At 45.7% G+C, this 24,193-nt stretch overlaps 1 protein-coding gene across 4 annotated transcripts in view; it reads left to right on the top strand.

Annotated features, from left to right (window-relative positions):
• The window catches only part of MBD5 (methyl-CpG binding domain protein 5), a 122,293-nt gene extending 114,701 nt beyond the window's left edge, over window positions 1-7,592 (top strand). For all 4 annotated transcript variants that reach the window (XM_038142892.1, XM_038142894.1, XM_038142893.1 and 1 more), the window contains 3 exons: window positions 2,078-2,151; window positions 4,583-4,658; window positions 7,004-7,592. In XM_038142892.1, coding sequence (XP_037998820.1) covers window positions 2,078-2,151; window positions 4,583-4,658; window positions 7,004-7,075 — 222 coding nt within the window. In that variant the 3' untranslated portion in view covers window positions 7,076-7,592. The remainder of the gene's footprint in view (window positions 1-2,077; window positions 2,152-4,582; window positions 4,659-7,003) is intronic.
• The last annotated feature ends 16,601 nt before the right edge of the window (window positions 7,593-24,193 follow it).

Genomic DNA, 24,193 nt, shown 5'->3' with positions numbered 1-24,193 from the left:
GTATTTGATGGGATAATGGATCTGTCTGGAGGATCCAGACAGGAAAAGCAGGGCTATTGCACTTCCTTTCCTTGGGTTTTGGCTGCTGGAAATCAGGAACCCACGGAAGTGCAGCAGAAGTTTCTGGGAAGAAAAGAAGCAAGCCTGTGTCTGATCCCAAACCAGAGGAGTTGTATCTCATTAAGCAATTAATTTGATTATTACCCACCTTGGTTATTAATTCAGCACCTAAGCAGGACCAGAGCAATCAAAGGTTTTGTGGGAGCTTTTCATGGTGAATTTTACCGGGGCAAATCCTGCTCTCAGTGTGACTCTCCAGGGGTTAAACTGGGCTGCTTAAACTGGGCTGGTTAACTGGGCTGCTTAACCTGGGCTGGTTAACTGGGCTGCTTAACCTGGGCTTTTTTCTGGTGCTGCAGGTAGAACAGGGAGGAATCCTCGCCATCTGTGTGTGATCTGGTGTTGATATTGATGATTATGAATTGTTATTTCTGCTGGAGTTGCTTTCCATGCCATGTTTTGTAGCAATTTGATACTTCTCAAGAAACCCAAGTGTTTTTTTAATGTATAACCGTCACAAAATGCCAATAACGAAGATTTTTGTTACTTTAAGAGGTGCTTTGTTTCCCAAACATGATATTAATTTTTGATAACATTATTTACATTGAACTTTGCAGTTTCTCTCCTGGCAGCCCTCGGCAGTTTGTTCCTTATGTGTTTGTTCCACAGTTCTATCATGGATAGGGATAATTCCTTTTCTCTCATGTTTGTCCTTAGAAAAGCTCCCCAGGTTCTCAATTTCTTCTCCATTTGTATTCTTCTAAAATCCAGTGAGGGATGAGGTTATTGGAAATACTTGCATTAAAAATGAGCAGGTTTTAAGGGAAAAAACGCTACAATCTGTGGCATAATTGAATTTATTTCATGAAAATTGAAATCTCAGCTCCCCAAGTACAGATTTCTCCATTAATGACTCCTGGAAGTGCCTGGATCAGCACATTCCCAATTTCTTCAGCACAGGTGTGACTTCAAGACATTGAAATCTGGTCTGAACGTGTCATTTTGGGCCTTATTTTGAGAGATTTTGGCAGCTGCTCACTCATTACCTCCACCTTGTCGTGGCCCCACGTCCGATCTGCGGTGAATAGAAATTATTTAGGATTTGGAAAGCTGAATTTGGAGGGAATTTGCATTCCCACTTCATTTCCAGGTTGTGTATGGGCACACGCTCAACACATTTGTATTTATGTAAAATGCCAAGTAAGATGGAGCAGGGAAACAGGAACTGAACCGTTTCTTTTCTTTAGGTTGGTGTGCTCTAAATATCTGATTTTGTTGTTATTACCAGCAGGAATGACTGAGCCACCTCAAAATAATAGAGTGATGTGGCTTCATGTTTTGAGATGCAAATGATGAAATTACAGAGATGTTATAATTAATTTTCTGCTTGTATTGTTTACACTGGGACTTACTGCTGCCCACACACTGGTTGAAATTGTTTAAATGTAAAATAGTCAAGATTTAAATTCCCAGTTCTCTTGAGCACATGCCCAAATTCATCCCTGATCTCTAAAGAAAAATACAAAAATAATTAAAATAACTGATTTTAAGACAAACAAATAAAGCTCTGGTGAAGATTCCTGGATTGAGAAGGCAAGGAAGGATTTCCTTCTGGAATGGGAATGAATTTGGCCGTGCCTGGAGTTGAGCAGAGACCTGGAATTCCTCACCCCGGAGCCGGTGGTGATGGGATCATCATTCCCAGGCGCTCAGAATTCCAGGTGTGCATTCCAGGTGTAAAATCCATGTGGGAAAGCGAGTGCAGAGTGAGACACTCCACCAGCACTGCCAAGAAAGGTCTCTGAAGGATTCCCCTCCTCAGTTTTGTGCCATAAATGTCCTGAGTTTGGGTTTCTGTTGCCGCTGCTGGGAAATTCCAGTAATGGGTGAAAGTGGGAGGGGTGGGGAGCTCCAGGTGCTGCTCCTGCCCTGCTGGAGGGGCATCCCCGGGCTGGCAGAGCAGGAAAGGGGATTTGCTGCTCTGGGTAACCAGGTTTGGTGTCCATCCCTTCCCCAGGTGGAGCCGGAGAAGCTGAAGACACTAACGGAGGGGCTGGAGGCGTTCAGCCGCGCCAGGAAAAGGAACAGGAAGTGAGTCCATCCTGCCTCCCCCCAAATTCCAGTCATTCCCTTCCTCTGTGCCCTCCTGGGGCAGCTCAGCCCAGCTGAGGGCACATCCCTTGGCATTCCTTGGTTCTGGAATCTGAGGCGTTGCGAGTGCATCTCCTCTGTGAGACATCCCCCGTGTGGGAGCTTCTGGTGGCGTTCCTGAGCTCCAGCAGCAAAAAAGGCATCCCATCAAAACTCTCCTGCCCAAAGCACCCTTTCTAGCCAGACCTGGCCTCCTTCCTTGTCCCCGTGGCAGCTGAGCCCGGGGTTATTCTGAGGAATCCCTTTACTCCCCTGCTGAGCAGGGCTGCGGGGTTTGTGGCTGAGCTCTGGCTCACGCCCGTGTCAGCTGCTGGGCTTATCCAGCTTCCAGCTTCCAGTGACAAGTGCCAGCACAGGAACACTGTACACCCCAAATACTGGGACATGAAGCATCAGGATGGGCAAAAAGAGGAAAATTACTGAATTCTTGGGGGGGTAAAAAACCTCCTCTGGACATCTTTAAAAGGGTGGCAGAGCAGGAGCTGTGCTGTGACTGGGTTTGTTCTATGGTGGTGCTTGTTCCCTGTCACAGGGAAAACACATCCTTAAACCTGAAACCTAAACTCAGCTCTGAAGGACCACAGGCTGAAAGGGAATAAATAATTCCCTCTCTTCCCCTCCTTTTAAGGGGTGAGCTTTGCTTTTATTTCTGTGTCCCACGGGGCCAAAGAGAAGGAATTTTTGTACCAGTGAGACAGTGGTGGTGGCTGTTTTTTCCAACAGCATCCCCAAAATACCTTCCTGGATATTAAGGGAACTCAGAAGGGCTTTTGGCAACTTCCCAGTTATTTATTCATGTCCCTGAAGTGAAATCAGTGGCTCAGGGACAGCGGGAGCAGATTTAAAGTGGTTAAAGCTGACAGAAACTGCTGCTCTTCAGCCCTTACAGGCATTTTTCTCCATATTTCAACTTACTTCCTGGTTTCAGTCCCTTGGTGGACATTTCCTGGTTTCCCCATTCCTGCTGTGGATTTATCTGGCAAAGTTCATGGGTTTCTTTCTGGTTTGTGATGTACTATTGGATTTTTATCCTTTTTTTAAACACTTAGTGTTGAATACAAGTGCTGCACGCAGAGTGCTCATCACACAGGCCCAGGGCTGCTTCAGCAGAGCAGGGTTGGTCTCCAAGCCCTTGAAATGACATTCACATTCCACAACTCCATGAATCCCTTGTGTCTCAGTTCCATCTGAGCCCTTCCTTTCCTGCTGGAGCCACGTCCCTGCTCTGCTCCCCAGGCCATTACTGACCCCTGAACGGGGAATGATGAGCTTTGCCTGGGATTGAGAAGGCTGGGCAGTTGTTTATCAAGCCATACTGTATGGCACTATCTGCTGTACTAATACTGAGCTCTCGACAGTCACGAGCCAGCTCTGATTTAATTGGCCAATCAGCCTGAACCATCACCAGAGCCCAATTAACAAATCCCTGCTGGTGAACAATCTCCATAACACATTCCCCCTGTGCCAAACAACAGGAGCAGCAGACAGAGATAAGAACTGTTTTCTCTTCTCTCTCTGAGCTTTCTCATTGCTTTCCCCAGAAAAAAAAAAAAATCCTGGGGCAGAGAATTCCATCTCTCTCTGTTCTGAGAGTGTGTGAATGCCACAGGCCAGAGCAGCTGGGGCTGCCCCTGGATCCCTGGCAGTGTCCCAGGCCAGGCTGGAGCAGCCTGGGACAGTGGAAGGTGTCCCTGCCATGGCAGGGGGTGGATGGGATGGGCTTTAAGATCTCTTCAACCCAACCCATTCCAGGATTCTGTGATTAAAAGGAAAGGTTTTTATAGGAATTGTCTCTGTGAGGGACAGGCCTGGTGTCCCAGCGGGGGACAAGGTGCTTCCTTACCTGTCTGTGCCATCACCTTCCCTCGTGACAGACGTGGTTCTGCTCATCCTCCATCTCCTCACCTCCACAGCTCATCCTCCATCTCCTCACCTCCTTGGACCTGTCGCCATGTCCAAGTGGGAAAAGTCCCTCAGGAACCAAGGGGCTCCACAGAATGGTCCCTGTGAAATGAAATGTGCCTGGAGCTGCCCCGTGACCTGGGCTGATTTGGGGTTGGAAGAAGGAAACCTTGACCCCACCTCTCCCTCAGCCTGTGGGGTGCTGCCATTCCAGGGTAAAACTGGGGATGTTTGAGATAATCAATGCAGTTTATTGAAAGCTGGAAGGATATTTAACTTTCCTCCTGCAATCCCAGCACAAACCTTTCCTTTCCACAGCACTGTTACAGGTCTGACCTTCCTCCTCGTGCTCCCAGCCTGGGAGCTCCAGGGTCAGAACATCCCCATGAATTCCTGTTTGTTACTCACTTTTCTCAGGTTTTCTTTCTGTCTTTAAGCATCACTGATGGCTTTCATCTTCTCTCCCCAGAAGTGGAAAGCTAAATAACCATTTAGAAGCTGCTATACACGAGGCCATGAGTGAACTAGACAAAATGTCTGGGAATGTAAGTTCCTTTTCCTTGGGAATATTCTCCTTTGCCATGTTTCTGCATGTGTGTCCATTGGAGGGAGGCTTGGTTTGGGTGGCTTTCTAACAAATCCTGGCTTTGTTTTCTAGAATAATGAGGAATTTCCAATATTTCCCCGCATTAAAAACTGTTTACAGAGGTCTGATGGTTCTGAAAAATGGGAAAAGTTGTAGGATTTTAGGCGCATTGCAAATTTTACTGCTTTTGACAAAAGAGATTTTACACATCCAGCCTGATAATACTCGGATGAGTTCCAGTCCTGAGTTCCAGGGGGTTCCTCTGGCTGCTCACACAAAATCAGGCTCGTTTGTTTCCCAGCTGGAGCAGCAGGGCAGTGAAACCACATTTGAAAGCATCTTTCTTTTGAGTGCAAAACTCTTGGGATGCAGTTTTCCCCATGAGAAATGAAAGATATTGTCATGAAAGGTAAGTTAAAAAAAAAAAAGGGTATTTCAAGAGTATTTCTAATCTCACACCCAAGAGTGGTTTTTCCACACTGATTACAGTTATTGTGCCCCTGCAGCATCTTTCCAATAACAAGGGTGGTTTATAAAATAACCTCATTTTTGTTTCTAAAGCAGGGCTGTCATTTCATTGCAGCCCACCTAAAAATAAGAAACAAATCTATCCCAGCACATGTTAGCTCCCACATCTTCTATTTGGTCATTAGTTATTCAGATTATTAATTATTAGATGTTTGAACACAAGGGAAAAAAGGTTTTTTGCTGATTTGAAGTGCAGGAAGTTACAGTAACACTTTTGGAGCTTCTGGATTATAAAAAAGGAAATATATTTATGTATTTGAAGGACAGAAGGCTTAGAGCTGATTTCAGACCCAACAAGAAATATTTAAAAAGTTATTGAGTAGCTTTTAAGTAAGAACCCAACCAAATCTTCTGTTAAAACTCAATTTAACAAACTGAGATTTGAGCTTTGATTTAAAACAACCTCGTTGTGTTTCCCTCCTTTGGAAGGACAAGGAAAGCAGGAGGTGATTGGTCTGCAACAAATAATTTTGGGATGGGTCTTTGGGCTGGCCCATCCTGCTGCCACCTTTTCCCACCCATAAATCCAGGAATATCAAAAGCTGCCTGCTCTGGGCATTGGGAGCAGCAGAAGGTGCTCAGGGGAAGGGCTTGGCTGGATTTGCTGCTCTGCTTCTGGGCTTGCAGAGCTTTGATTGATGCTTCCATCATGTGGGCACAGAATTTGGGGTCAGGGCTGGTTTCCGTGAGGATTATCATTCCTAGAAGCATTCCCAGGGAACCAGCAGCTCTTTTTAGTGACGTGCAGCAGGATCATCAGCTCCAGCAGGGAATTCTGGCAGGAGCAGAGGCTGGAGAGCTCAGGAGGGAGCCCAGGGAGTGCTGAGGGTTGGTTCCTGTGCTGGGAGCTGCAGCCTCTGCCGACAGATGGTGGTGGAATTCCACACCAGCTCAGCCTTCCTCCTCCTCCTCCCTCTCCTCCTGGTTCTCCCTGAGCAGCCAGCAACGCCAAACTTTGGCTCTCAAATCCATCCAGCATTAGCTGGGAACTGGATGTTTCCTTTGAAACACAAAGAGTGTCCTGGACATCCCTCATTGCTCAGTAACAGCCCTGAGCTGCACTTCCCCACTTTCCCATTACCCATTTTCCCACCATCTCCTCCCCACGTTTTATCTCTGTGGTCACTGGAATGTGTGAAGGTTTGTCACTCAATGTGCCATTGCTGCAGTTTGGGATCAGCCCCAGATTTGGGGGTTTCAGCCCCAGATTTGGGGGTTTCAGCCCCAGATTTGGGGGTTTCAGTCCCTGATTTGGGGGTTTCAGTCCCTGGTTTGGGGGTTTCAGCCCCAGATTTGGGGGTTTCAGCCCCAGATTTTGGGGTTTCAGTCCCTGGTTTGGGGGTTTCAGCCCCTGATTTGGGGGTTTCAGTCCTTGGTTTGGGGGTTGCAGTCCCCAGTTAGGGGGTTTCAGCCCCTGATTAAGGAGTTTCACTCCCCAGTTAGGGGGTTTCAGCCCCTGACTAAGGGGTTTCAGTCCCCAGTTAGGGGGTTTCAGCCCCTGATTAAGGAGTTTCACTCCCCAGTTAGGGGGTTTCAGCCCCTGACTAAGGGGTTGTTTCCCAGCCACTGCAGCTGCAGCCTCTCTCCAAGGTTTGGGATGCACAGGTTGTGGAATCAGCCTTTTCCTCCCAGTTTCTCAAAGCTGTTGAAGTCCCTTAGTTGTGTGTAGCTGTGGGATGCCCAGAGCAGGTTCCTGCCAGCCCCTCGAGCCCTCCTGCAGCTCCTGGATGCCTCGGACCAATTCCTTTCCTAACTTGTGAATGTACTTATTTCTAGGTCCACCAAATCCCGCAGGGAGACAGACAAGTGAAGCCTCCAAAACTCAAGAGGAGGAAGATCTCTAGATAACATTGAATGTCTTTGTTACTGGTCCAGTCCTTATCACAGTGAACGTGCACATGAGTCTATCTGTAGGTATTGATCCAGACGTGGCTCTGTCAGATTTCTGTGGAGACAGCTCGCTGCCATGGCAGGGCACCACGAGCAGCAGTGGTACCAGATTTTGGATGATTAGGAGGGATAGAGGTTGCTGGATAAGCCAATCAGAAATCGTGCAAGGTTGCAGTAACAATGTCAGATGATTACTGAAATTTTTTTTTTCTATAATACTAAAAATTGTGATTATAAGAAATAGTCCAAATGTTTCTGAGAAATTTTCATTGTGTATATAGATAATACAGAATTTCATGGTGATATCTGAACTGTAAATATTGTACAATATTGTCATGTACAAGCGTACCTAATGCACACTTTATCTTTTATTGTACAAAAAATAGTGTACAAAATTCTTTGGTTTCTATTGAGTACACATACAAGAGACTACCAGTGTAAAGTGATAAATAAAAATACAGCCTAAATGCTTTTATATGATAATGTAAAAGATGCTGTTTTTGTATTTAACAGCAGAGAGAAGGCATGATTATGTAATACCTTAATTATGACATCCACTTCACGCCACTGAGTGTTCATTGCTATGTCTGTTTGGAATGAACCTTGCCTGGAAGTGCTGTACTCCAGTTCAGGCCTTTAGGAGAGCTCAGCCTGGCAGATTCCCAACGGGATGTGGGATCACAGCTCTGATTAACAATTCAAAGGCTGCAACCCCTCGGTTGCGTTTTTCTTTACTTAGCTTGGAACGTAGAACGCTGTAGATTTGATTAAAAAGGACAAAAAGAAAAAAAAAAGAGTAGAGGGACTATTTTAGTCAACCGTTTCTGTAGGAGAAGTTTCATAGCCACCTGAGGAACTAAAGAGTCAAACCCCCCCGTAACGCTGAGCCCCTCCAACCAGCCCCTAGATTAATTAGCTTTGATTATCTGACGTCATTAACACGGTGTTCCCGCGGAAGGGGCAGAGGCCCTGCTTTCAGGAGCGATCAGGATCGATTGCTGGTGCTTACCTTTGGTTTGGCAGTAGGATGAAAGGGCAGCGCTCCCGGGAAAAGCAATCCCAGGATCCGTCTCGCAGTATTAAAACAGAAAAAAAGTTAAGGGTGGCTTACAAAACTATTAGCAACAGTAATTTTTATCAGTATTATGTAACATATCAGATTTATTTTATTTAAAAAGAATTATTTATACCATTAACAGATTCTTATATATATTAATGTGGCTGAAATGCGCAGGTTAAATCTATTAACCAAATTATTTATGTTATATTAAGTGAGAAATGTGAAACATATGTAGAAAAAAAAAATTAATACACTACAGATTTAAAAGTCTAAAGCTATGAGCCATTATAAAATTAACGAACGGAAGTGTAGCACAACATTCTTTCCATTTGATTTCATTTTTCTTTTTCACACGGCCGGTGGCGACGGTGCCGGAAGCCGTGGCATCCTCTGTCCGAGGCTTCCCGAGACAACTCCCGGCCGCCGTTCCCGGTCCCAGGGGGAGCTTTTCCCCCACCCTGGGGCCGGGACCACCGCTTACCTCAGATCTCCTTCTCCCCGAGTCCCGCCTGTGGCTCTCTGGTTAAGGACTGGCAGCATCAGCACCCCGGGCAGCGCAGCATCCCAGGACTGGAGCATCCCGAGGATCCCGAGGATCCCGAGGATCGTGGCTCCTTCTCCTCTTGCCCGAGTCCCGCCGGTGGGTGCCGCAGGGCAGCGTTGGGCACGCAGCTACCTCGGGGCTGCCGGGCTGGCTCCTGTCGCGGGCAGGTTCATTTGTCTCTCGTCCTCCTCCGCGCCGAGCTGTGCCGGGGCCGCCGGCTCCCGTTCTCCCGTCGCGCCTGGCCGTGTCCCGGTGGCCCTTGGCTCTTCCCATCCCGATCCGTGCGCGGGGGCGAGCGCCGGAGCCCCTCTCCCTCGGGATTTCCTTTGCTTCCTCCCTCTGCTTCGTGTCCCAGAGCTGAGTTTGTGTCTCCTTGGGCCCTTAGGTCTGTGCTCCCTCCCCGCTGTTTTACTTTACATCCCTAAGATTATGTAAAGTATTCTCGTGCACTTGATTTCCTCGGTTAACAATGGCATTGATGTGGGTGCTAGGAGTAGTTTGTTTCAGTCCATACCAATTTTTTTTTTCTCTCTCTTAGAGTTTTTATGGTTTCATGTAAGCAGTTAATGTAAATATTGTGAGCATTACAGGTCATGCAGTGTTGTAACATTTTAAGAAATGTTGCACCGACTTTACGATTAAAAAACTGGTCACTCATACTTGAATTTTGCCCATAGAGCCATTTCTTTCTCTTTGCATTAAAGCATAATCTACTTTTTTGATGGAGGCCCAACCCTTCTTTCTACCTTATTATTTTTTGTTTAATAAATCTCTATTTTTTCTAATAGAAGACTTAAAAATGAAAATTTAAAAAAAAAAATACTTTTTGCCTACTTTCTAATTTAAGAGAGAATTCCTATATTTAAAAGGTGGAGAAAAAAAAATAAAAGACAAAAAAACACGCAAAAAAAAAAATACTCCATTGTGGAAAGTGGAACACCACTGGATTTGTCATTAACATGGCACAGTCACCCGAAAGTGGCTGAGTACAGCGAGCCCACGACGCCGATCAGGACCTCGGTAGATTTAGGGAACGCCGTGATTCCTTGAGGATGTAAAGTGTTGCATATTCTTGTCTATTTATTTATTTATTTATTATGCTTTCTTTTGCTTAAGTGGGTGACAATGTGGTTGAGTCATTCAGATGACGTTCAAATTAAAGGAAATATTCCTCTTTCTATTATGGTGCGTTGTGTGAACACCATAAACGAAACGAAACAAAAATATTTTCATTTCTTTCGATGGATTTTCTTCGTATTTTCAACTTCCTGGCTGGTATCAGCTGCAAAAAAAAAAATAATAATATCCACATAGTTTAAAAATAATTTTAAAAAAGAAAAAAAAAAAACCCACCCCACCTCTGATGTCCCAGGTCTGTTATCCTCACAGTCTAAGGTTTTAGGGGTTAAGAGAAACTTCAAATTCCAAGGTCTTTCCGAAATCATCTTTGCAGAAGGTTTATAAGTCATGTGAAATCCTTTTGGAGTCCCTGAGTTTGATGGTCTAGAGATATTAGAGGGCTCGTGGTGGACTGAATTACCTTAGGACTGAATTACCTTTCTTAGCTACAGTTTGTATTTTGCTATGTAGGGTTGTAATGTGAGAATTCCAGAAGAGCCGTAGCATAAAAGTGCTTTTCTATTTTTTAAAAAAACCCATTCTAGTCTTACTAAGAATTAGAGAATTTTTTTAATATCAGTTTTGTAATTTTTGATAAAGTTGTCAATATTATGATTAAATCACCAGAAAAAACAGTTCCTGTGCTGTTCTCTTCGGGGCAGGGACTTTGTCTTCCGACGGATTGTTCGATGCCACGATGGGATGCCCACTCTTAAACGGGGCCACGGGCACCGCTGTGGAATTAAAATAGCACCCCACAGCTGTGAGGTCGAGTTAAATCCACGAGAGCCGAGGGAATTCCCAGTTCAGCCTGCAGGTCCCGCTGCCTGTCCGTGCTCCGTGCGCTCCGGGAAGGCTCGGCGGCGGCGCCGCGTCCCACGGGTAAGTTCGGGGAGCCGGCGGCCGCGGAGGCTCCTGCTCACACCAGCCAGGATCTCCTGCCAGGCATTCCCATCCACCCCATGCCACCCCTCTGAGCGAGCAGCTGCACCTCCAGGGGCCAGGATTCCCCCCCAAACACCCAGTGCTCCGAGCAGGAGATTGCAGGAATCCCAAACACCAAACGGATCCTTCAGCTCGATACTCACCGTTCACACCGGGGTCCGGTCAGTGATGGAAAAACACTTGGAGGCTAAAAACCAAAAATATCCTACAAAAAAAAAATTGTTCTATCCCCAGGTGACGATCCTGGGAGCTGCAGGGACTTCCAAGCCCACCGACACCCCACCAAGTGTTCCTGCCCCACTCCTGGTGTCCGGTTATCCTCGTGCTCCCAAGGTCAAAGAGCAATTCCATGCTCTCGTATCGTGTCCTTAAGTACTGCTCAGCCTCAGGCTGGGTTGGTGGTGATGCCATAAATGCTGCCTGAGTGGACAGCTCCCAGAAATTCCCAGAGCCTGGTGTGATCCTGCATTAGAACCTGTCCTTCAGCCTGGAGTGGTGACGCTGTGTCCTGCGTAAAGCTCAGCGCTGGGAGCTCAGAGCCCTCGTTTTCCTCTGCCAGGAACGCTTCAGAGCAATTTGTTGTTGTTCTGTTAAAAAAAAACAATAATTAAAAACATCCAAGATTTGATTTGGAATCCCCCCTGTGACAGAAGATCCTGGAGAGATTCCATCTCCCACGTTTTTACCTGCTGTGAGATAAGGGCTTGTCTGTAATGGAGTGTCATCCCAAAGGGAGATAAGGGGTAGGATTCACAACTGGGAAAAACCTTACATTTAGAGCAGTACTGTCTGGAAATTCCTGCTTTGGGAAGGATCTGGGAAGCGGGAAGGGCTTTGAGTGGCACTGGGTGAAGCGGGGCAGGGAAGGAAGAGCAGGAGCATCCTCAGGAATTCCTGGGTGAAATCCCAGGGAGGCACTCGCACAGGCTGGCACAGGGGGAAGAGTTCCAAAATTCCAGGCAGGAATTGATCCCAGTGAGCGGTGCTGGGCTGAGCTGGGGGGTGGTGAACCAGGTACGAATGGCATGGACAGCAGAGGCTTTTCCAGCCATACCCACGCCCGTGGTGCAGGTAAGTGGAAAGTCCTTCACTGATAATTCCCTAAATATCTAAGGAATCAATTCCTTGGGTCACAAAACCACAGAATTTCAGCCCAGCTGGTTTCTGCTTCCCTTGGACCCACAGCAGGTGACAGGGGGGCTGCGGGGTCTGTGCTGAGAGGAACCAACTTTCCAGGCAGCAAACAGGACTCTGGAACAGACATTCTCTCCATCCCACTTCAGAAGTTTCTGTCTCATCAAACCACAATCATCTGAGGCCTTTTTGAAGGAGAAGCAATTCTGAACTCCCAGCAGAAATACAGCTCATTTTCACTCCCAGGAAAATAAGTTCTCTCAATTATTTTTCTCTAGAGAGAGAAAAAGTCATAAAAATAACAACATTTTGGGGGGGTTATCATTATCTGTTCTCAGTCATGGGATTGAGCTCTCTGCTTCCAAGGAAAAAGGGAAGAGTTACACCTGAAAAAATAAAACTTTCCTTTCCTTTCCTTTCCTTTCCTTTCCTTTCCTTTCCTTTCCTTTCCTTTCCTTTCCTTTCCTTTCCCTTTCCCTTTCCCTTTCCCTTTCCCTTTCCCTTTCCTTTTTCCCTCATTTGTTTAATTGGGATCAAAAGGAGAATCTGTAGTTCCCAGACTTGGCCTTAAGAGTTTCATAAACCAAAATAACAAACAGGAGAGAACAAATGGGGTGTTGGGAAGGAGTAAACCCTTGTCATTTACAACTTGGTTATGACAACAAATAGCATTAGACAATATCAATAAATACAATATCATTTTTTTAAATATATTTTTTAATTTTGGAGAAACTTTCGGAGATTAACGGAAGTACAGGCGTGGTTTTTGCCACCCTAAAACCAGCAAGGGGACAATGACTTTTATAGAATTGCCCATAAAGTCCTGTTTTTGCAGCCCCCTTGCCCAGTTTCTGTCCAGGTGTGGGTCCAGGTGTGGCTCCCAACACCTTTCATCCTCGGATCAGGAGTGTCCTCAGCTGCATCCATCCTAAGGGTGAGGTGGAAGGAGTTTTTCCTAATGTGAGGCATGGAAACACATGTCCAGGGCACATGTGATCCTTGTTAAAATACTTGGAATGCTTGTGGGGGAATTAGGCTGAAGCCTGGTAATGGTGCAAATCAAATCTGTGACAGGCAAGGAGTCCTCACCAGGGCAGATTTAAGCCGGGTTTAGCTAAAAAGAGAGTCCAGCTTTGGGAGTAACAACAAAATATCTGCATCTGCTGGAACTGATTGGCTTTGCTGAGAGCAGAGCTGGTATCACTGAGGAATAAAAGAAAGGCAACAAAGCCCAGCAAGCAGCAAATGATGAATTATTCAATGCAAATGTCAACTTTTAGTAGTGACTGTGGCTGTAAATCTTTTTTTGCAAGGCTGAGCGTTGCCATTAAGCAACTCCGTATGATGCTACATCTGTCAGATTTCTTTTGTATCATTTTATTTTTATGGATGCCGGGGAAAAGTATTGGGAATTTCCACGTTCGAATCTTATTAACATCATTTCCTTGGTTTCTGTCATCCTCTGATTTAATGTTTGGTTGATTTTTCTGGCAAGGGTTAAATCCGTGCCCACTTCAGTAACATCCCAAGCCGTGAGTCTTCAAATGAAAAGCAGCTTTTGCTGAGAAATTTTCATTTTTCTGTGTCTGGAATCCAAGCTGAATTCCTCGGGAAGAGGGGGAATGGTGAGGGAAGAGCAAGGAGGTGCCATTACTGTGCCAGCGCCGGGGGATTCCCATCACATCCCTATCATCAATCTGTCCAAGGATTTCTATAGCTCCCATTATCCCCCGTGCCTCCAGGATAAGAAGCTGGCAACAATTGCCCATTGTCACTTTATGAAGGAACTTTTTCATCTTCCTTCCCCAAAGACTCAATTCTTAATTAAGTAAATTAAAATTAATTACGGAATGTGTACAACAAGATGTTATCACGGCTGTGGCCCGAAGTGAGCTCTGTGTGCTGTGCCTGCGCTGCCTCCTGCGTGTCACACCGACAGGGAACGGCTTCAAACAGGCATGGCAGGGATGGATGGGAGATTGGGAAGGAATTCCTGGCTGGCAAGGAGGGCAGGCCCTGGCACAGAGCAGCTGGGGCTGCCCCGGGATCCCTGGCAGTGCCCAAGGCCAGGCTGGACAGGGCTGGGAGCAGCCTGGGACAGTGGGAGGTGTCCTGGCAGGAACGTTCCCATCACCTGGGCAGGGCCTCAGCCTTGTGAAAATCTCTCTGTGCATTTAAGGCCAAGCTCTGTGGAACCCTGTGGGAGATTAAAAACACCTTCCAGCCCTGAGGCTGAAAGAGTTTCAGTTGTTACAAGATAATTTCACATTAAGCAATTCCTCAATATCCAAAGGACATTTCCTAACAAACCCAGAGCACCTTTGCATGTTTTGTAATGATTTCTTGCTCTTCGTGAGCCAGAGCTTTGAACTGAGCCACATTCCAAAGGATGGGAATGCTGCACTTCCATTAATTAGTTTCCAGAGGAAGATGTTGACGTTAGCTATTGACAGGGATTCTCTTATTAACTGCCTGATAAGGATGACTGCAGTGTCTCATAAAATCACGGATTAAACAGCAAGAGTGAGTGAAATGTATCCCAAGGATCATTGGACCTGCAGCAAAATGAGCACCATTATTTACTGAATGAAAGTGGAATAGGTCATTGATTTGGATCCTAAAACTTTTAGGAGTTGAACATCTCAGAGATGTCATGTGTTCTCAGAAGAGCAAATCCCTGTTCCAGGAGCTGGTCAGAGCCAGGAGACTCCTCAGTGTGAGCGGGGCCAGGCCAAGCAGGGACCATTCCCAGCCTGGGAAAGGGGGAAAAGAAAAGATGGGTTTAGTGCTCCCTTCTTCAGCCCCACCTGCTCCCATTGACAGGGAAAGCTGGGTTACCCCTCCCTGCCAGACATCAGACTCCCTGAGAGCAGCTTCTGGGGCATCGTGCAGCTGATCCGAATGAGCAAATCCAGTGTCTTCCCAAATGTGGGTAATGACATTTACAGAGCTGTAGCTCATTGCATGGCCTTCAGTTATCAGGTCCAGGCAGTGGTTCATGGGTTTTTTAAATGATCCTTAAAAGATGGAATGAGACTTTTTAATGATTTCCCTCAGTTAGAGGCCAACTGATTTTTAACTCTTAATCCTCAAAGAAGTTTATTTCTCCTTTTTCAATAAAACCAAGCCCTGGTAAGGCTCAGCTGATCAGAAGTTCCTGCTCCCCTCTACTTGTTTCTAGAACCAAAGAAAGAGTAAAGTGGCTCAAAGTTTCTGCTTCTGAGAAAAAGGAAAGTTAAAGAGCAAGGTTGTTTTCAATCAGCTACTGGTGGTGCTGCAGTAGGGCATCAAGACCCATCATATCAGGTAAATAACCAGGAACTGAAAGCTTTCTTGTCTCAGAAATTGCTGCTTTTAGCTCCAGTTGCACGATCTCTTTTTTGTTTGAAATCTGAGAGCACTCTTCCTCCAGCCCTGCAGACAATTGCACCTATTCAACTTCTGGGAGAGTTCAGAAACACGGGGGTGTTTGGAAGCTTTTCTAGAGCATCTCCTCAGCAGAGAGTGAGAAGCACAGTCTGATCTCCAAACAAACCCAGCTAAATTTACCCTGCTCCCACCCACCCTGGCGAGGACTCTTGCCACAGTTCCCTGCTCACACGTCTGGGTCAGGGCTTCAATGCTCCGTGAAAATTGGATTGCCATTCCACAAAGCCTTCCAAAGACATTTGGAAATTTATTTCTCCCTTCAATCTCACTGCTCTGCTTTTCCCAACTGCTCCACAGCTCTGGCTCCCGGTGCCAGGAGGAGACCTTGTTTGTTTTCTGCATCACTGAGGCTAAAATGTTTTGCTTAAACCCAAAAATTCCAGCCCCAAAATAGTGCTGCAAAGGCTGTGCCTGTGGGGAAGCCTCAGCAGAGCATTGAATAATCCTTGGAGGCTTTTAAGCCCCATCAGAGCATATTTGAGTTTTTCCTCCTGTTGTTCTGATTGGGATGTCACCCCACAGCAGCAATTGTCTCCTGATTTCCAACCTCAGCGCTGGTTTTCATCTGCTCTGAGGGTTGTTCAGCCTCTCCCTCTGGGTGTGTGATCAGTGCTCCCTCTCCAGCCCTCGTTCCATCCCAGCAGCCCAGGCACGCTCCCCTCCTCTCTGTCCCTGTGATTGTTGCTGCAATCATTGGTCATTTGGGCAGCCACACCGGGGGATTTGTTGGCCCTGGTGTTTGAGGAGCAGGAGTTGCACCTGTCGGAACCCAGGACTCTCCTCTGGGTGTCCTGGATGGCCAGAGCCGCTGGCAGGGGGCTCTGAGACCCTGGCAGCAGCCAAAGACACACGTGGGGTTTTGATCTTAGCCCGTGGAGCAAGTTACTAACTCTGTATGAAGAATTACAAGCCACACACACGTTTAGATAGCATAGTAGAGATAATCACGAAGTGAAAGGAAGGATTTCTGAGTGCTGTACAGGGGGGTTTTAAGCCTTGTATGCAGGGGTCCAAGTTTTGTACATGGGGGTCAGGAGATCTAAGATGGAGGGACTTGGGTGTGCCCTGTCCTCTTTCTTTCTCCTTCCCAGCCTCCATGTCTTTGGTGATGTTGGCACTCACAGATTGGTCTAGAGTAGAAAGTCACCATTCAATATAGATAGTAGGTATTGGGGAAAAAGCATAAACATATAGTACGTAATATATGATATAAAAGATGGCACCAGCCCCCTGAGAGAGGAGTGTACCTTTGTCTGAGCTGCTGAACGGGCCACAGCAGTTCAGGGAGAAGAATCTTGTAGATAACCAACAATAAACTACCTTGAGACCAGACAACAGAAGACTACTGAGTCTTTCTTTGAAGGCACGGGTTGGAGGAGGGACTTTTCCATCTTTTGGGGTCACCCCAATCCGGGGGTGAAACCCCACAGCACCTCTCAGCAGGACCTGCCTGTTTCTCTCCTAAATACCTTTGGATCATCTGAGCCATACCCGGAGCTTGCGCTCCTGTTGGAATCCACTGGAGCGTGTAGATGTCTCTTGGTTTTTCCCGATCAGATTTGATTTTATTTTCACAATGTTTCTATTGAGAACTAGAATTAGTATGTGGCACTGGATTTCAGAATAAAAAATATTGCTATAAAAGGAAGGAAGAGAAAATTAATGTTGCTGTACAAGAAGACACATAAGGTTTGTGCCCTGGTGGAGGAATGGCTGGATGGGGATGGACTTCCCTGTGCCATTGGTATTTCCAGGTGAGAACCCTGCCAGCTGCTGCAGGAATGTGCCCTCGCTGAGGGTGGGACTTTGCCGTGGAAGTCAGAGAAATGGATTTGCAGGCAGACTGCAAACAGCAGCTCCAGCTGCTTCCTGAACAGGCTGTGGGGGGTGGAATAACACGGCACGTCTATTTCCTCACATTCCCCGTCTCTTGAGGGCTTTGAGTCTCCTTTTGCTCTGAGAGCATCTTTTCCACACCACCCTGGTCCATGACTTGGAGAAGCTGTGGCAGCCCTGGATCCCTGGAAGTGTCCCAGGCCAGGCTGGACAGGGCTTGGAGCCACCTGGGACAGTGGAAGGTGTCCCCATGGCAGGGTGGGAATGGGATGGGATTTAAGGTCCCGCTCTGCCATCCAGCACTTTCCCAATAGGAGCTTTCCTGCACTGCTTCCCCTATGGTAGGAATTTCTCCTAATTGTGTTTGAACATTGCATAAACACCCGTTCTGGTGCATCTGGCACTGAGGAACTCCCAGCAAAGATTACACTCCACTTGTGCAAGGAAGAATCACAGAATCCCAGGATCACTGAGGTTGGAGGACATCTCCAAGACTGAGCCCAGCCTGTGGCTGATCCCTACCTTGCCAACTAATGAGATGAGCCAGTGTCATTTTCCATTTCTCCTCTTCGTTTGCTCGTTAATTCACAGCTAAATTCTCTTTATAGTGGGAGATCCTAATACTCTTCAGTTATAGGGTATTATAAACTATTGGAGAAGAGTAGGATGTCCCAAGGTGGTTGGATTTACAAACCCACAGAGGATTTTCCGGTCAATAAAAGAAATAAAAGTACAGAACTATCTGGTTTTCTCATCTTCTGGCGTGCAAATGTTGCAGTTCTGAATATCACATAAAAATATTGCCTAAATCCCTCTTTTAATTTCCAGAGGACCTCACATCTGGCAGCAACTTGCAAAACATTGCAGAACGTTCTGGAAAAAAATGGAAGTCTGTCAAAGCTTCATTTTCTGCTAGGATGGGACTTAGCAGAACTCTTCTGTAACAGACTGAGTTATGTTTTCTTCGAGCAAGTAATTGCCTTCATGTCTCTCAAAATGAACCACTGCAAATGCTGTTCCTCCCCTGGATCCAGAGGCAGCTCACATTTATATCCCAATAAGCTCCTAATACTGAAGAAATGTGTCAGATTTCACATCCTGCATGGCAGCTGCAGCTCTCTCAATCATTGTTATTAAAGAATATTTGCACACATTGCCATCTCTGTCAGTTTAGACAATTTTTTTAGACAATTTTGCAAAACAGTTTCCCTCCCTGGGTCTCTGCACACGTCGGAAAGGCTCCGCTGATTGAGCTCAGCAAGTGGCACTTTTGGACTGCCTGCTTCTTCTTGGTAAATCAGCCTGGGCAGGAGTTTCACAGAAAATTAGGGGCTTTGTTTTAAGAAAGTTCATTGTTCCTGGAGCCCTGCTCTCTTTTATTTCAGACAAACAGACGTTCCCTGCTTTGCTGGGATCGATGAGTGAGGGGATATATTGGGAAGTGGTGTGGGTTTGAAGTGGGATTTGCTTTGATATTTCTGTGCGAATCCATGTGATGGCTCACTGACTCATACAGCTGAAAATAGGTAGTGATATCAAGCCCAGAATCCTTTACAGATTTTTTTTCCCCCCCTTTTCTTGCTTAGCTAGCTGCTCTTCCAAAAAATTCAGGTCATTATTCAAATCAGTACTCAGATTAAAACTCCAGATAGCATCACTCTTACTCATTGATGAATCACACTGGAGCAAATTTTGGTCCTACTGAACTCACTCTGTGTTGCCTTAGTCATAAGTTTGTTTGGCAAATCACATGTCATGCTCGAATTAAGCACTTGCTTAAATAAGATACTTTTAAAATACATTCAGGAAAGTTTGCACGTAAGATTTATATAGATAAGATTTATATTGCAAACTTGTCAAAGCAAAACTAGAGAATGAACAATTCTGTTAATTCTGAGTTAAAACATGAATTTATGTTGTCAGCAACAGATCTAAAGGGATTGTTGGATATACATGAAATTAAACTTGTTTTCTAAAGTCTATTTATAAATTAATTTTAAATATTGGCTTTTGGGAGGCTTTGGAGTAGCAGACTCCCCCTGGATGTAGTGATGCCAACACCACCCACAGGGCTCAGTGTCACCACAGCCTCTGCTCTGCCACTGCTGACACCAACTTGACCTTTCCCAAAGATTTTTTTACATTGCATGATTCCTATGCCAATATCAAATTTGCACTGAATCTTTTAAAGTGACACCATATGGCCCTTTACATTAACAGGGCCATTTTTCCCTGAATGAGGAAAACAGGAATTTACTGAATTTATAATTTAAAATCTAAACACAAAATAGACAATGTAAATAAAACTGTTTCCAAAAATAGTTAGGGAAAAAAACCTGTAAAATTATATTGAAAGGAAGAGCAGGAACTGAGCTGGGGATGGTTATAATAAATCATAAATTATCAATCTCATGGCAGATGGAAACAGGGTTTGGTTGGATGCATCCATAGCTCCAGCTCCTCCCTGCCTCATGCAGGAACATCCCAGGGAAATGAGCCCTGTAAGCACTGGCTCATTACAGGTACGGCTAAAAGAGGGAAAAAAGGAATTTCATATGTTCCAAGCATGCTCTGAATGACGATGTGTCCATGGGAATAGGCCAAACATGGAAATGAGATTGGCAAGTTGCAATTTGGCAAACTGCAGCCAGACCACAGCAGGATCCATGGGAAAAGCGATCATCCAATCCCTGATGCTGCAGCAGCCAAAGGTTCCCCTCCCATCCCCAGCTGGGGAGAAGGAGAAGCTCTGGAGGGGCTGCTCAAACACCACCAAGCCTCTCCCACAGGAGTGGAGAGCTGAGAGCTGCTCCTCAGGAATTTCATAACTCCATGGTGAGCCAAGACCTACAGCTCCTTGTTGTGGTTGTCCTGTCACGGGGAGAGCCTGCTCCCTCTCCAGCTGGTAATGGAGCAGAACACAAGCTGTTATCAAAGAGGTGCCAGCAGGAAAGGAAAGCTGGGCATGGAACCGCAACTTCCCAAGCTGGAATGTTTTAATGTGTCCCAGGTGATGTGAGGTCACTGTTTGCTTGGTCCCTTACAAGTGGAGTTTGGATAATGCAGACAGGTTGGGATTACAGCTCCTCGCAGCTCCATGGATCATTTTCCTCAAAAGGATTAACCCGTGACTTCAGGAAAAGCTCACAAAATACCTGTGTGGTTAAAATCCAGAGAATTGTGCAAAGAAATTAATTAACAACCAACCACCAAATACTTGGGGGAAAATGGGAATGGATTAATTTGGGCTCCTTGAAAACCTACCTATTCAACTGGCTTTTTTTTCCAATTGAAGAATGAAACTCTGATGCAATTTTCCTATTATATAATGGCATTATTTTCCACTCCTTTATTTCTCCTTTGTTTCCAAGAATGATTAATTAGTGGCACAACTCAGGTACCTGCAGAAACATTGCCAAGCCCAGCCATTCTTTTGCCTTGGAAGATTTTTTTTTCCCTATACCTGGAGTAGCCAGAAGCACCAATGTCCTCTTTTGTAATCTCATAGGATTATTTAGGATTTCAGGGTTATAAATTCCCATCACGCCTGTGACATTCCCTGATTTTCCTCTGGGAAGTCTGTGCAGGTTCCACAGAAATGGTCCCACATGGTTTGGGCACCTCTTCAGATCTCTTTGAAGTTTCAGCTGCTCCTGCTCCTCTCTGCACTGACTGTCCCATAAATCCTGCCTCTTCCCAAGGACCGGGCCTTCTGGAACCTGGGTGTTTGCAGTGCCCTGAGAGCCACAAATATTCCACAAATATTCCAGAATCACACAATCAATTTGATTGGAAAGGACCTCTGAGATCATTGAGCCCAACCTATGACTGATAACCACCTTGTCAACTGTCACAGCCTCAACCCCTCCAGGGATGGGGACTCCAAACCTCCCTGGGCAGCCTCTTCCAATATCCAATCACCCTTTTTGTGAGGAAATTCCTCCTCATGTCCAGCTAAACCTCCCCTGGCACAGCTTAAAATTTTGTCCTCTCATCCTGTCAGTGTCTTGAGTAATCCATGATTTTCATTTTCAAGCTTCCAAGGCTCACATGTCAGAACTGATTTAAAGGATTCTCCATTTCACTTTCACCAGTGCTCTCTTGCCCTGCCTGCTCTATCCTGTGGCCACAAATCAGTTCCCACTTTCCCCTCTTTTCTTCCTTTTTTGCTTTGTGAAGTTCAGAGGAATTTTATGAGCAGATCTTGCTCTGTCCATGCTCTGGTCTGGGACACAAGGAACACACAACTCCAGGGATCCACGGGCAGCCACAGCTTCCCTGGGCACTCCGTGCCAGGCCCTCCCCACCCTCCCAGGGAACAATTCCTCCCCCATATCCCCCATCCCTGCCCTCTGGAGGTGGGAAGCCATTCCCCGTGCCCTGTCACTCCAGGCCTTTGTCCAAAGTCCTTCTCCAGCTTCCAAAATAAACTCACTGCTCTCCCTTCCACTTTTACCAAAAGCACAAGAGTGAAGTAGCTGGATGTGCCAAGGGGCAAAGCTGTCCCCGCGCTCCAGGGAGCATTGTGGAGCCTTCAGCCTTTATTTGAGAAGAAATTCCTGAGCTGAGCAGGCTCCCACTGAGGAAGCAGGAGCTGCTGAGAAGGTGAGACTCTGCTGGAGCAGCTCTCAGAGCATTTGTGTGTTTATGAAGAGCTGGCTGTGCTGGAGCAGCAGATCTCAATGAACGGGGTGAGTGGCAATTGGAAGAGGGAACACTGCATCAGCTTTGCTGTGACTGCTGTCTGCACACACGAGTGTCTTTTTTATGCTATTTTCTTTAAAAAACCCTTTGACAAGGAAGTACAGCAAAGTGAAGCGTGAATACATCTTTAAATCTGCATGTTGATTGCATAACTCCCCAGGACAGCTCCAAACTTCCTTTTGTTATTACAAACGGGTGCACAGAGCACTGCAAACATTGTCTCCACTGCTCACTGCCAACAAAACACTTTCATTTTCCTTCTGACTCCTTTTGCAGCCCAGCAAATGTTTGTGTTTCTTGATGCACAGCAACGTTGTGGGAGATTCTGGTTTGGCTGTGGAGGCTTTCAGCCCCATTTTGCAGGAAAATGGGGGAAGCACAGAGCACAGGTGACACTGATCCCACACCAGTGACAAGAAGCTTCCCTCTGATTTGCATCCCAATCAGATAAAAGTAAAATCTTCCTTCTGAGAGAAACATCCCCTGACTCCAATTGGCACCAGCAATTTGGGATAGGGAATTGCCTCCAGGAGTGAGACCTGGGTTATTTCTGCACGGCAGGAACTGGTTCTTACCATGGTTCTACCCCAGCTGGGGAGAATTTGGGGGTTTTCAGGGTTTTCTCTGCATGGAACTTTAGACATTCCCACTCCAGTGGGTGCTGCCACTCCAGATCAGCACAAAGCAATGACATCAACTTCAGAGCAAAGTGGGCAGGGACGATGTTACCATTGTGAATCAGAAAGAAAAATTGTTAAATCAGGGCCATTAATCCACAAGACAGCAATTGTCAAGGGGGGTTTGTTGGGGTTTTCTAGGTGAGCTTTTAGGTGGGTTTTATTCTTATGAAGGGTACACTTGGTGTATTTCCTAATTTCTTGCTTTAATCTGGTGGAAGGTGTTCCAGCCCATGGAATGAGATGACCTTTAAGGTCCCTTCCAACCCAACCCATTCTGGGATTCCGTGATTTTATCATTTTCCAGTTGTCTGAAAATTCATTTTTAGAAAGCAGCCCCACTTCTACCCTTGTGCTGAAATCCAGCAGAACTACAGAGCTCTGAGGAGGAAAGGGAGCATCTCTTACTTCTGGGACAGAGTTCTCCGGAGTCCCCTTTATGGCAAGTCCTTCACTCTGGCTTCTGAAATCTGAATAAAAATAAAAATAGTTTTCAATACTCCATGAGTCTTACTTTATTGATATATTAAGTTGCAGGATGGGGGTTGCTGTAATTTTTTGATACAAGCTGGGGAGCTCCCAGCTCCTCAAAATGCACTGATTAAAAAAAAAAATAAAAATAAAGAATTATCTTGTGTTTGCCTTTTGAGGTGTGAGATTTTGGGATAAATTTGCATACATTTGTAAACTTGGTTTTCATGATTTTTCTCTGCCATGTTTTTCTAAGTAACAGTTGAGTAAATCTCTCTACTCTTATTTTCCAAAGTTGAAGGGCATAAATACCATCCTTATTAGGCACTGATTTTAACAACACTTTTCTAGTTCCAGTCATAATCATTAATTTCTTCACTGGTCCCTGCTTTGTAAAGTTACTTTTTTCCTGGTGGTAAAACCCCAGATTTCTGGGGGTTTGAGCTGCACTCCTGCAGGTGCCCAATGGTTTTAGTTGATAATTCCAAACCAAATTCCTTTGGTTTTGTATCTGCATTTTTGTTAACTCACTTGTTGAACTGGGCTGTAAAAGAGCCCAGTCAAGAGCAGATTTATCTTTTGAGTCAGAATCCAAGATTTTATACCACAGGAAACAGCTGCAGCAGGTTCCTTTAAAGAGCTCCCGATGCCTGTGGTAACCTCCACACACAAAGCACAGCTCCCTTTCATTTTAAACCTATTTCTTGACACAAATAGTTTTGATATAAATCTCTCAAATCAGGAGCTTCCTGCTGCTTTTCATCATTGTCCCTTCCTGCTGTAATTTGGGGAATCTGCTATTTTCATAGCTGTCCTTTTATTTCGTTTCATTTGGCGTTGGGCTTGAGATTTTAACTCCATTTTCAACTTTTATAATTTTCATTCAGGGCTTTAAATCTCCCAGGAAGCTATTCTATACTGGATTTCAGGGTTTGGCTGATAGGTTTGGGTGACCTTCGAGGGGAAAATGCACAGGCTGCCACTTCCCTAAACCCTTGGAATAATTGGAAATAGAAATGGTTGGGAACGATACATTAACTCTGAGCATTAGGCACTAAGCATGCTTGCTGGCTACTTTGATCAAGCTCTTTTTTCCTGACAAAACCCCCTTTGAAATGAATAGGACAGAGGTTCCTTTCACTTCAATCAGAGTTCTC

This window comes from Motacilla alba, chromosome 7 (assembly GCF_015832195.1).
Source record: "Motacilla alba alba isolate MOTALB_02 chromosome 7, Motacilla_alba_V1.0_pri, whole genome shotgun sequence".
Lineage (NCBI taxonomy): Eukaryota > Metazoa > Chordata > Aves > Passeriformes > Motacillidae > Motacilla > Motacilla alba.
Note: the sequence above shows the minus strand (reverse complement) of the source record. Positions and strands in the feature narration are given on the sequence as shown.